Source organism: Macrotis lagotis, chromosome 4 (genome assembly GCF_037893015.1).
Source record: "Macrotis lagotis isolate mMagLag1 chromosome 4, bilby.v1.9.chrom.fasta, whole genome shotgun sequence".
NCBI classification, from domain to species: domain Eukaryota; kingdom Metazoa; phylum Chordata; class Mammalia; order Peramelemorphia; family Peramelidae; genus Macrotis; species Macrotis lagotis.
Window position 1 is genome coordinate 98,472,360 of NC_133661.1, and position 13,513 is coordinate 98,485,872.

At 32.7% G+C, this 13,513-nt stretch overlaps 1 protein-coding gene across 2 annotated transcripts in view; it reads right to left on the minus strand.

The window, feature by feature from the left end:
- Nucleotides 1-13,513, minus strand: part of ATRNL1 (attractin like 1) — a 1,271,094-nt gene that overhangs the window by 1,052,103 nt on the left and 205,478 nt on the right. For both annotated transcript variants that reach the window (XM_074233580.1, XM_074233579.1), the window contains exons 14-15: nt 3,102-3,234; nt 1,448-1,629 (exon numbers count right to left, since the gene is read on the minus strand). In XM_074233580.1, the coding sequence (XP_074089681.1) occupies nt 1,448-1,629; nt 3,102-3,234 (315 nt within the window). The remainder of the gene's footprint in view (nt 1-1,447; nt 1,630-3,101; nt 3,235-13,513) is intronic.

Here is a 13,513-nt window from a genome sequence, read left to right on the forward strand (position 1 = left end):
AAACCAATTTCATTGTATATCCAAGGGTGCACAGCATGGTGTACTGTGCATTTTAAATATTTTATCAATTTATACAAGCAAATGAATAGCATTAATTTCAATCAAGTAAATCTGAGTTTTAAAATATTAGTGTAATCAAAGGAAAATATTATTAAAAAAATTCCTGGTTCTCTCCCTTTGAAAGTTTTATATTATTAACCTCCAATTACTGGCATCTCTTTTAAAGTAAGAGAAGTAAGAACTTCTGTAGAATGAATAATTTGTAACTTTAGTATATATTATTTATATATATACACACATATAAATTATATATATTATAACTACAAAAATGACTGTAGAAATATATACAGTCATTTTGTAGTTATATTATTATCACAAGTAAAAGAGAGTAAAAAGTAAAAACCAAATTTTTTACCACTTATATAATATATATATGTATATATATATATACATATATATATTTCTACACAGAAAGGTGTAAGGTAGAGACAAGTCACACTCTAATTTGATGAACAAATTCTCAGTATTAACTTTGTAAGTGTTTGAAATGCAAAATTGTGCTAATTCTCAAATATTGGATTGGGTGGAAATTGAAAATTCACATCTTTAAAAGCTAATATGATTGAATCAACTCTAAGTACTCAAGAGTCTTTGATTTTTACCTGAGTTTTAATTAAGAATTTATCTAATATCACTGGCATCTTTTCTATTAATTAAATTTTCCACTTTATGAGTACTATAGTTTTTAACTCCTGAACCAGGTTTCACCATACATGTCTAAGTATTCTTCATTAATATGCACACATGAAATGTTAATTGTATTAAAGGAGAAAAAAAAGTTGGTAAATTTAATCACACACACACACACACACAGAGGTTTTCCAAAACTAGATTATATGAAAAGTGAAATAACTTTCAGATTATTATCATAAGATCATAGATCAAGAACTGAAAGAGATCCTAGAGGCCATAAAGACCTGGTGCTCTCATTTTACAGAATTACTGCTATTTACTCCCACTACTTACTTGAGATAATTATAAAAGAAATATGCAAAGAGTTTGTTTGATTTTTCCCTAAAAACAAACCTCTTCTACATATTAATCTATATTCTTTCTAAAGAACTACATTCTTTGGTACCAAATGTTCTAACATCCTTCAACACAATTTCATAATATTTTTTTCTCAATAGTTTTCTGAAAGTAGTCAAACACTTTTATTCCAATATAGTATATTCAAAGGACAGGAAATGAGAAGTTTAACTGTGCAAAAAAATGCAATTTATAGAGATTTATCATACAACAAAAACAGAACTTTTTCCTTTCGATGATAGACTGTTGCAATCAATTCAAATGTACTTACAAAAATTTGTGAGGAAAAAAATATTTTAGAAGAACATTTGAAAAAACTCAGTTTATATGCAAAAAAATATCCCAGATAATAAAATACCTGATGCGTGTACTTTTGTATTTCATCCAGAACAAATTCTACTTCTTTTGAGCTTGTCAGTGAAGCAAGGTTTCCACTCAGGCTGTAGCAATAAAGTTTAGCATTGTCATAGTTTTCTTTGCTGGAATTTATTCGAAGGCATGCATCTCCAATATGATTCCATCCCTCTCCACAAAGATGAGCTAGTGAGGAAAATCCATGCTTAACTTGAATAATTAAAAAATTTATTTTTTCAATTATATTTAATTCCCAATTTTTAAAATTTTATCTATCTATAATTTCCTTATTGAAAGAGAATATTAAAAGTGGAATATTGTAATGATCAAGATCTATTTTCCCAGATGTGATGTGATACACTAACTCTAAAATTTCTATTAAAAATGACTTCAGCACCAGGTTAAGTTTCTGTGCATTCTTTATGGCAACCCACTTAAATCACAGAATTTACCTGTTATAATAACCAGTTGCACAAAAAAATGACTACAAAATTCCTATTTATCTTCACTTTTAATGCAGAAAAGTTGGAAATAATTCTAAAAGGACAGAATTATAACAGTCTCAGAACTACTTCTATAGGCACAGGTCATTTTTTAATCCTGATGTTCTACTGATATATAGTTACTCTTGATTTTTAAAATCATAACTATCAATTTAACTTTTTCTTTTTTTATTTAACAGAAAGGTTAAAAATTGGGCTTCCTGAATTTTACCTCTACACAACTTTTAATTTAGTAACTCACTTTCTATCCATAAAGGTGACTCAACCTAATCTGATAGTAGTAGTATATTTTTAGGGAATATACTAGATAGGAAAAAGACTTTAGATAGGGAAAGAAATCAAAAGGATATTGTGATGCTTCATGAAGGCATGAAAATCTGTATTAGCTGTGGGCTAAATACAGATTAGAGAAACTGAAGGTAGAAGTAGTAAGACTAGGTTACAGATTAGATATTTTGTTTGTATGTTTGTATGTAAATATGTGTATATAATAGAGAGAGAAAAATAGAAAGATATTCTATTTTTAAAAAAGATTAATTTTAGCAAGAGTAAATTAAAAGTAGCTTTATTTCCAAAGAAAGTAGAACAATCCCTCTTCATGTTTGCAATAACTTTTATGACTCTTCTTTAATTTTATGACATTCCACAACTTAGTGTGCTTATTTGAATACATGTCATATCTCTTCATACTGCCATCTCCTTGGGATATAACACCATGGATGATAGAAATACATCTATTCAGGTTGTTCTTAAAATGGTAGCAGAGTACCTTGCACAAGTAGGATTTTTTAAATGTTTAACTGAAATCAACTTGAATATGTGTAATTCAGAGTATCATAAAAACTCTATATATTGTTTACTACATTTCATGGGCAGAGGGAGAAGAATGTAGAGTGATCCAGTTTTTAAAGATACTTTTGAAAGTCAATCCACATAATGACCAATTTTTACATATATTTGTGAATGTATGTATATTATCTTTCTTCTGTTGATTATCACAAACAAACCCCTTATACCTTTATAAAGATACTTTAATATTGGAAAGCAAAAAGACCTTTTTATCTTGAGGAAAAAAATAAATGTTCTTACTTTTTCACATTTTAGTTTAATGGTATTGTAAATACAAGACCAGTTACAAAGTTTCAATACTGTTACCTGGTAAAGCCTGACATTCCTGCTGTCGTTGATCCCATTGGCAGTTTAAATTTAATGAACAACTTTTGCAGCTTGTCAGTTTATTACAGATCTGTTCATTTTTGACATTACATTTGGTGAAGTTTTTGACTGACTAGAAAATAAAAAGATACAATTATTATTTTATTTTTCTAAAAGATCAGTAAGTTTAGTTTAAAATTATTCAGTACCCATAATTCCAGAGATCACACTTGTTTAGATATTAAATATATTTAACAAAGTGAATATATATATATATATGTGATAGTTTATTTAACAAAAATAAAATAAATTCAAAGAAACAGATGCAAAGGAGAATGTCAAAATATAAATACATAGGGCATCACATGATAGGCAAATGCACATCAAAAGTATTTTCTTTACTGTATGTATTCCATCTCTACTCTTTTCATTTTCCTCCTCCAAAAAAAAAAATGATCTACACTTGCTGTCTTTGTCTTCACAAATCACTGGTTCTCAACGTTTTATGTTCTAATTTCCATCCTGCTCCCTCCCTCTCAACTCATCAGATTGAAAATGTTCTCTTCAAAGACATCAACGATTTCCCATTTGACAAAATCTCAGTTCTCAATCTCCTAAACTGCTCTTTTGTATTTGGGGCTGGTTGACCATTCTCTTCCTCTAGAAAGGAATTCCTTCCTTTGTTTCTGTGAGATGAGACATTCATAATTCTTACACTTATAAATCTTCCAAATCTTTCTCTTTCAGTGATTCAAAATAATCGTTCTTTTGCTGAACATTGCTATTTCATCTGCTCTTTTTTATTATCTAAATGTTCTTCAATATTATAAAGTACCTCAGCTTTAACTATCAATTAATGCACACGATTCACATTTCTATATCTTCATCCCTACTAGTTTGAGTTTCATTTTTTCATCTTCCAACTTAATGCTGTTTTTTTTAATTGTTCATCAGTACAATAGATGTGGCATATGTAAAACTAAAATCTAAAATCTAAACTTATCAATAAGTGTTAATAGAAGGAATACTGGTTTTGGAGACATATGAAATATCATTTGCTAGTTATAAGTCCTTATAATTTATAATTTCTTTATATTCCAATGTTTTCATAAGGCAAGTGCAAAAAATATCTTTATTACGTGTTACAAGATTATAAGACAATACATGCAAATTATTTTTCAAACTGCAAATAATAATTATAAACAGCATATGTAGTACATATGTTGCTTTAAAGTAATAGCATCAAACATATAGAAGAAACAGGGTCCACTGAATCACAAAAGGATTCCTATTAGAGCATATTAGAAAACCACATGGTGACATTATCTATGTTTTATTGTATGTATGTATATATATATATATATATATATATATATATATATATATTCTTAGATATTTCCCAATTACAATTTTTTTCTGGCTCAGGAAGCCTTTGCAAGCAGATTTTAATACTCCTACAATTATATGTATACATATAATCTCATTGGCTATCAATGAGGTCAGTGCTATTTTATGAATGAAAAATTGAACATGAGAAAGTTTAAGTAATTTACCAAGAATCACCCAGCTAGTAAATATCTGAGCTAGGATTTGAAACTATATACCTTCCCAAATACAATCCAGGACACTACATATCACATCACACTATGCAGCATTACATAAAAAGTATCATCTTTATTCATTCCCAAAGTTATTGTCCCTACAAACTTGTCTTTTGCTACTCATGGCATCCTTCTTCCAGTAATCCAGGTTTTTGTTCTATGCTTAAATAGCTACCAATTTCCCCCAACACAAAATCACTCCCATTTGTCCCTTCATTCCCTTTCCTACCACCACCAACCTCTACCTTTCAATATGTCATTGTCACTTTCTTGGACCCTTAGAAAGACTTAACCCTATTTTCTCTACTTCATTCACCCTACTAGCATTATCCAATATATCCTACAGGTTCTGTTGTTTCTTTTCAACATGGACCTGGAGTCAGGAGTACCTGAGTTCAAATCCACCTCAGACACTTAATAATAACCTAGCTGTGTGGTCCTGAGGAAGCCACTTAACCCCATTTGCCTTGCAAAAAAACTCAAAAAAGGAGTTTTAAAATAAGGAGAAAACAAGATGGCATTGTGAAGATGGGAATTCCCAGAAGCTCTCCCCCAGATCACTGTAAATGCCATAAAATTATGACTCCAACCAAATTCTAGAGTAGTGGAACCCATGGAAAGACCAAGTAAAACAATTTTCTGGCCCAAGAAAACTTGGAAGATCTGTGGAAAGAATTTATTCCACCAGACTGGGGGGGTCATAGAGCAACTGAGGCCACAGCCTAACTCTGGACTGAGCTCCAGCCATCTAGTAACAGCCCATGTAGTTCCTGGGTCCATGAGAGTGGGAGGACAACTTGGAAAGTCAGCAGGAATACTCTGCTACACCATTGTGGGAGTGGAGCCCAGGCCAACCAGGCATCAACACAGACCTGGTCCCAGAACTGGAAGGAGACCTACAGAACTACCCAGCAGGGAGCCACCGAGCAGCTGCTTCCAGAGCTCTCAGACCATGGACAGTAAGGATCTGTCAAAGTCTCTCCTCTGTCCCTGGGACAGGACTCTGTTGCTTTGTCCATATTCAGATCCAGGTCACAGTCTGGGTCCCCCATACAGGCATAGCAGAACAGGGAGCCAGCCTCCTCACAGCTCCAGGGCAGGGGGATGTACTTGTGGTCGGTCATCCACAGACGAGAGCTGTCAGAGCCTTCATAAGACACTGAGGAATTGGAGCCCCTGTGGAGGAGTCCCAAAAACACTCAAAAGCTTGGGAAGTGTTTTAAAAACCAGGGCATAGGCTGGTGGAATGAGTAAAGAGAAGAAAAGGAATCTGACCATAGATAATTACTCTGATTCCATGGAAGATCAAAACACACACTCAGAAGATGACAAAGTTGAAGTTTCTACATCCAAAGCCTCCAAGAAAAATAGGAATTGGTCTCAGGTTATGGAAGAGCCTCTGCCTCCTGAAAGAGATCATTCCCCTCAAAAAATCTCCCAGGAATAATCAAATTTCAGAACTCTCAAGTCAAAGAGAAAATATTATAAGCAGCTAAAAAAGAAACAAATCAAATATCATGGAGCTACAGTCAGGATTACACAGGATTTAGCAGCAACTACATTAAGTACTCAATGGATTTGGAATATGATAGTTCAGAAGGCAAAAGAGCTTGTATTACAACCAAAAATCAACTACACAGAAAAAAATTGAACATCCTCTTTCAGGGGAAAAAAGATGAACATTCAGTAAAATAGGGAACTTTCAGATGTTCCTGTTGAAACAAACAGAGTTGAACAGAAAGTTTAACCTCCAAGTGAACTCAAGTGAAGCATAGAGAGGGTAAATAGGAAAGGAAAATTATGAGGAATTTAAAGCTGTTAACTACATATATTCCTGCATGGGAAGATGATACTGATAACTCATATGAACCTTCTCACTTATTAGAGCAGTTAAAAGAAGCATATATAGACAAGTCATAGGACAGAGCTGAATATGAAGGTATAATGTATTATAAAGATGGAGTCAATGGGCAAAAAAGAAATGTACTGGGAAAAAGGAAAAAAGAGAGGCAGAATAGTCAAGATATTTCATGTAAAAGAGTCAAGAAAAGATTTTTGCAATGGGGTGGAAGAGGGTAAGGTGAGGAGGGGAGTGAGTCTTCATTGGCATCAGAAATGACTGAGAGTAAACAACATACACACTCAATAGGGTATTGAAATCTATTTTACCCTAGAGGGAAAAGGAGAGGAAAGGGATGGGAGAAAGGGGAACAGAGGGAGGAGAGGAATTGTAGATGATAGAAGAGAGGGAAGATGATTACTGAAGGTAGTCAGATACAATACTTTTTAGGGGGGGTGTTTTTTTGCAGGGCACTGGGGTAGGGTGGCTTGCCCAGAGTTTCATGGCTGGGTGGTTGTTAGGTATCTGGAACCATATTTTGGGATGGGTCCTCCTGGCTCTAGGGCCAGTGCTCTGTCCACTGGACTACCTGGCTGCCCCACAACATACTTTTGAGGAGGACAAAGTGAAAGGAGAGAGAGAAAATAGAATAAATGGGTTTGGAGAGAAATGGAATGGAGGGAAATACAGTTAGTAACCATGGAGAAAAAAAATATTGTGGCAACTTCTATGATGGACTTACGATAAAGAATGTGATTCATCCTAGAGACAGAGTTTATGGTATCTGAACAGACTGAGATACATTATTTTTCCTTTTTCTCTCACTTTATTTTTGTTGAGGTTTTCTATCTTTGTGGGGGAAGGGGGGTTGTGTTTACTTTTACAACATGAATAATGTAGTAATGTGAAAATAAAGTTAAATTTTAAAAGTTTTAAAACATTTTTATTAATGAAAGTAAAGTACTTGAGAAAAAGGTTGCCAAAATAAAATAGAACTATGGTAGAAAGAAATAGAAATGAAATTAATTAATGACAGTGGATAAACTAAATGGTGTCCAAGAAAAAACTCCTCGAAACTCAAAACAGACCAATGAAAGTTAATGATTCCATGAGATAATATGAAATATTAAAGTCAAAAGACAGCAATAATAGAAAAAAGTAAGCCATAAAATGTCCAAAACTGACCTAGAAAACAGAGAAGAAAATATTTAGGACTACTTGAACTCAAAAATCAAAAACAAGAGTCTCATATTTCAAGAAATATTAAAAGAAAAGTGCTCATGCCTCTTAGAACCAGAGGACAAAGTAGAAATAACAATATGGGGCTTGTTATCTGCTAAAAAAAATACGAGGTATAGCTAGATGGTGCAGTGAATAAAGCACTGATTCTGAACTCAGAAGGACCTGATTCAAATCTGATCTCAGACACTTGATACTTATTGTGTGACTTTGGGCAAATCACTTAATGTCATTGCCCACAAAAAAAAAGGAAGAAGAAATACCAATACAAAAATTTCAAGGAATATCATATCCCAAATCCTAAATTTTCTAGTCAAAATTAAAAAAAAAATGCTGTTACAGTCAAAAAGAAAGAATTCAAGTCCTGAAAATATATAGGGTCACATATGATGTATCAATTACTTTTTTATTTTGTATTTTAGTTTTTTCCTGGGCAATGGGGTTTAGTGGCTTGCCCAAGGCCACACAGCTAGGTGATCATTATGTGTCTGAGGCCAGATTTGAACTCAGGTAGTCCTGACTCCAGGGCTGGTACTCTATCCACTGTGCCACCTAGCTGCCCCATCAATTACTTTTTTAAAGAAGTGCTTTAAATAAAATCTTCCAGAAGACAAAGAACAGAGACTTACAGACTGGAATGACTTACTCAGCAAAATTTACTCAGTGAAATCCTATTGGGGGTGGATTTTTAATGAAATAGAGGGCTTCCAAACATTCCTGATGAAAAGAGCAATACAGAAACTTGACCTTTTGAGCATAAGTTAAGCGAAACATATCGAAAAAGAGTTTAAACACAGATGAACTACTCATATTTAAACATAGAAAGATAAAATTTGTGTCTCCTCTGAACCAGATCATCATCAGAAGACATAAAATGAATCCAATAAGACAAGGTTTCAAAGTGGTTCTGTTATGTGAAGAATGGAAATAGAGAGAAGATGAATGAATCAGTAATAGAGAAAGAGAAAGGAAGGTTAAGGAAAATTGTCTCATATGATCAGAGTACAAATATACATGTATACAAAGAGGAAGGGATGGGGGGCCACTTGTACCTAACTCTCATCTGAACTGTCAAAGTTCAACCAGTCATATGACCTCAGGCAAGTTACATAATCCTATCAGCCTCAGTTTCTTCATCTATAAAATTATCTGGAGAAAGAAATGGCAAACCACTCTAGTATCTTTGCCAAGAAAACCCCAAATGACATTACAAAGAGTCAGACATGAGTGAAAATGATTAAACAACAAATAGATCAAGGAAAAGATTAGTCTTAAGCAAAAAAGAACTCTAAGAATAAACAAAAAATACTAAGCAAAACAAACCCTAGGAATATACAAAAATAGTTCTTTTTGAGGTAATGAAAAAATGAAATCTGAAAGGGTGCCCATAAATTAGGCAATGGTTTCATAAGTAATGGTATATAAATATGCATCCTGGGGCATGGGTGAGGGCGAAGATAGCATATATTTAATATATACACTCACATAAATGCATGCATATGTACATATATAAATATAATTAAACATATAGTATCTGTATAGCTATCTACATAGAGAGGATAACTTAATCTGTGGAAATAGGTAAGAATATCAGGAGGATAGAGAAAAGAAAAACTAAGAGGAAGCAGTTATCCAGGAAAGAAAATTAAGTAGAGGAAAGATAGGAGATTCAAGAAAATGGTATTTGTCCTTCATTTCGAAGAGGACCAATAGTATCATAACTGATGTTTTGACTAGTATGTGAACTGGATTTAGGTGAAGCAGAGTTGTACAAAGTCATCAGCCTTACTCATTCTTCCAGAATCATTATAGTCCAGTGGCAGGGAAAAAATCAAGATGACTGGTGACAGCCTAACATGCAGTGCATGACCTTGGAGACTTTTATATCTGACCAAGCTCTAAGTGATTCCTAGCACTGTGATTCATGGCACCTGCTTCAGCTCCCTTCATGACTTTTGTAACAAATTGTTCTCATCCACCCATTCTGTCATGGGAAGTTTTGAGATGCCTGGAGAAGATATTCCCCTAACACACCAATGGGTTTCACGTATTTCAGTTACCCTCAATCTGGTTTAGTCTGTCTGCAAAAAACTTTGACTAGGATGTGGCCCTTGTCCAGGCTACAGCTTACTGGAGTCAAAGGTAAGAAAGTACTTTGTCATGAAAATGCAGAAAGGAAAAGGGATTCAGGATATAGGTCTAGAAAGATGAAAAGTGATTAGGATGAATGGATATTGAGAAAGGACCATAAAATTGAGAAAATAATATTATTTGTAGTCAAATTAAGGAAAGCAGTTTCAATTTAGTGATAATTACAAATGCTGCACTTTAAAGGGTTGGGAAAAAAGGTATAAAGCAACTAAGAATGTGGAAGCAAATTATAAATACCTTTGCCTCATTTAACATGAATGCTTTTTCATTGTGTTCAGATCCAACCTCAGACACTTAATAATTACCTAGCCAGGTGCAGTGGATAGAGCAACAGCCCTAGAGTCAGGAGAACCTGAGTGCAAATTCAGCCTCAGACATTTAATAATCACCCTGTGTGACCTTGAGCAAGTAACTTAGCCCAACTGCCTTACAAAAAACAAAATAAAAAAAAGAATATAATACTATTTCATCGGGGATATTAAGTAATTTATTAGTAATCCAAATCATTTTTCTTTTATCTTTTAATAGTAATAAATAAAGTTATATTTAAAACATTCAATGGCTCATTACAAAAATCCATCTGAATTATCTAGTAAACTTTAAATTGTCTAATAAAACTTACTAAAAATGCTTAAACAAAATGTTAGACTATAAAACAGAATAATAAGATGCTATCAGAGCTAAACACTTTCACATCTAAATCCACTTGCTTATCTTAATTAAGAAAAACTGTTGTTAATAATAGTTAATTGTTAGATACTGAACCAGTACAATTGTTGGATTTATATTTCTCAATGGCAGGACCAATATAATTAATGATACAGAAAACTGAATGTTCTCTTGAACATATTTGATGTTTTTATTGGATCAATGAACCAGATGCCCATTAGTAAGACTTCTAAAAATCTCAATTAAATTAATATATTCAATATATATGCATACATATTGATTTGTAAATTCAAGATAAAATTTCCTGAGGCAAGCAATATATTTGACCAATTATAGCACATAATATACAACTCTTCATTTTTAAAAAGTGGTAAAATAAAATTATATGTACTTGCACAGATTTCACAATAAAAGTTCAACAGACTTTTCTCAACCCATTAACATTTGATTAAGTTTATAGTGACAAAATAGACTAAACAAAGCAAATGAACGAAATATAAGTGAGTACCATCTGCTGTCTTATTCTATCCTAAGGCAATTCTTCACTTAATAACATTAACATTAACAAAACCAAAATCCTAAAACAAAAAGGACATTTTATAAAATGAATCCTTGATAATGTTTACATGTATATAATTTTAAGAATATTTACTATTTATGTATACACACACACACACACACACACACACATATATATATATGCTGTTATGATGATTAGGTTCTTCAGTTTGGTACAGATTAAAAATTTAATGCTACTTGACTACATTTTTAAAATACAAATTAACTTTTAAACTTTTATTTAAACTATACATTTATATAAATCTAAATATCAAGATTTTTTCCAAAGTTTTCAAGTTTGTTCTTTCAAGTTCTGAATACTGTTTTAGCATACAATAAGAAAACTAAAAGATGGTAAAGTTCCATGAGGATAAAAAGAAGGAATATTTTCCAATTTGACTCCATTTTCTTTTGCTTGTTCTTCCAACAATCTTTACCTTGGTGGGGGGGCAGGGAGGGAGGAATCCTTAATTCCATTTGTTTATTTATAAAAACAATTTTTCTATGGAAATTAAATATTTTTTCTCATTTGGTCAAACTGTCTATTTAATATTTAATTATTTTTAGCAATAACAATGGCTGATACATATCACAATCCACAACAGTTTTACATAAATTGCATTGAAAGAGTACCAGATTTAGAATTCGATAATCTGCTTTCAAATTTCTTGCTCTAGTAGTTAATATATATGCAATATTGAGCAAGTAATTTCCCCCTGTGCCTCAAGTTTTTCATTTGAAAAAGTTAAGGTTTGGACTATATAACATCTATGATCCTATAATCTTATTAGATCTAAATGACATTCCAGCAAGGTATGTACTAAAGATATGATCTTCATCATATGTATCAAAACACCAGTTCAGCAGATATAGGTCACTTGTCTTTGGTCCTGGAGTTAATAAACATCAAAGGTGAGGTTGATGACTTAAACACCCATCTTTCTGACCTCCATTCCACTTTCTTTTCATCATTCCACACTATCCTCCATACCAATAAAAAAAAATCAAGAACTCTACATTGTCTTCTACACAAATGAGGTACTTGCCCCTTTATCCTAAGCCTGATTATGCCTTACCAAGTGCCAATCTTGGATAATTTTCTTCACTCCTATTCAGATCTGCTGATAAAACTTTAAAAAGGTCAACTAAGATCTGGATCCATGCTTACTAGATCCATTATGAATGTGAGTTAGATAATTTCAACTGATTCCGTCTGTAGCAAAGCAATCCTTTTTCTCTTTTCTAGTAAGTTCACTATCCCAACCACCATAACATTTAAATCAAATTTTTTCATTCCTAAGAACCTATATGTATAGGGATATTTATAGCAAGTTCTTTTCTAGTGGTGGAGAAATGGAGATTGAGGAAATGCCTATCAGTTAGGGAAAAGCTGAACAAATTGTGGCATGTGATTGAGATGAAATGCTGTTTTGTTGTGGGAAATCATGAACAGGATGCTCTCACTAAAAAATTTAACATGAGCAGATACAATGGGAAATGAACTATGTACAAAGTAACAGCAATATTGCAGAATGATCAGCTGTGAATAACCTACCTTTTCTCAGTAGTGCTGTGACCCAAGAAAACTCTGAAGGACTTAAGATAAAGAATACTATCCATCCCAAAGACACAGCTGATAGTATCTGAATACAGATTGAAGAATACTTTATTTCATTTTATTTTCCTTGAGGTATTGTAATATTTCTCATGACTACACATTTTTAACTATATCAGGTTAACTTGCTTTCTCAGTGAGGGGGAATGGGGTATGAGGAAGGGAGAGAATTTGGAACTCAAGGTTTTAGAAGTGAATGTTGAAACTTGTGTTTTCATGTTATGGGGGGGAGATAAAATAAATGGAAAAAAAGATAAAAAGATCTTTTCCTCTCTCCTCAAAATTTCCATGACATCTCCTTGTCAATAGTGGTACTAAAATTAGATAAAGGGCCTTGAATTATTAAGTTTTCAATGTGAGCATTTACAACTTAGAAAGTGGCAAACACAACAAATTATGACTTAATTTACTTTTTTGTTGATTGTCTAGATTTAATAAGATGATGGAGAAAATTTGAATAATGCAAATGAAACTTTAAAAATATGTCATCTATGCATTGGGGAAAAATCAGTTGATAATTACTAACATTCCTCCACCCTCCTTCAAACTTCTTAATTGAGAAACTCTGCTTCATACTTCTCTAAATAAATTGAACTTAATCATCAAGAGTTCTAAATTCTCCCCTCCTCCATATCTCATAGCACTAAGATGTTGTCAATGAATGAATAAAAAGAAAAATTATTCATTCACTGTGCTAAGTACTTGAGGATTGAAAGACATTTCTTGAAGCCTCACCATT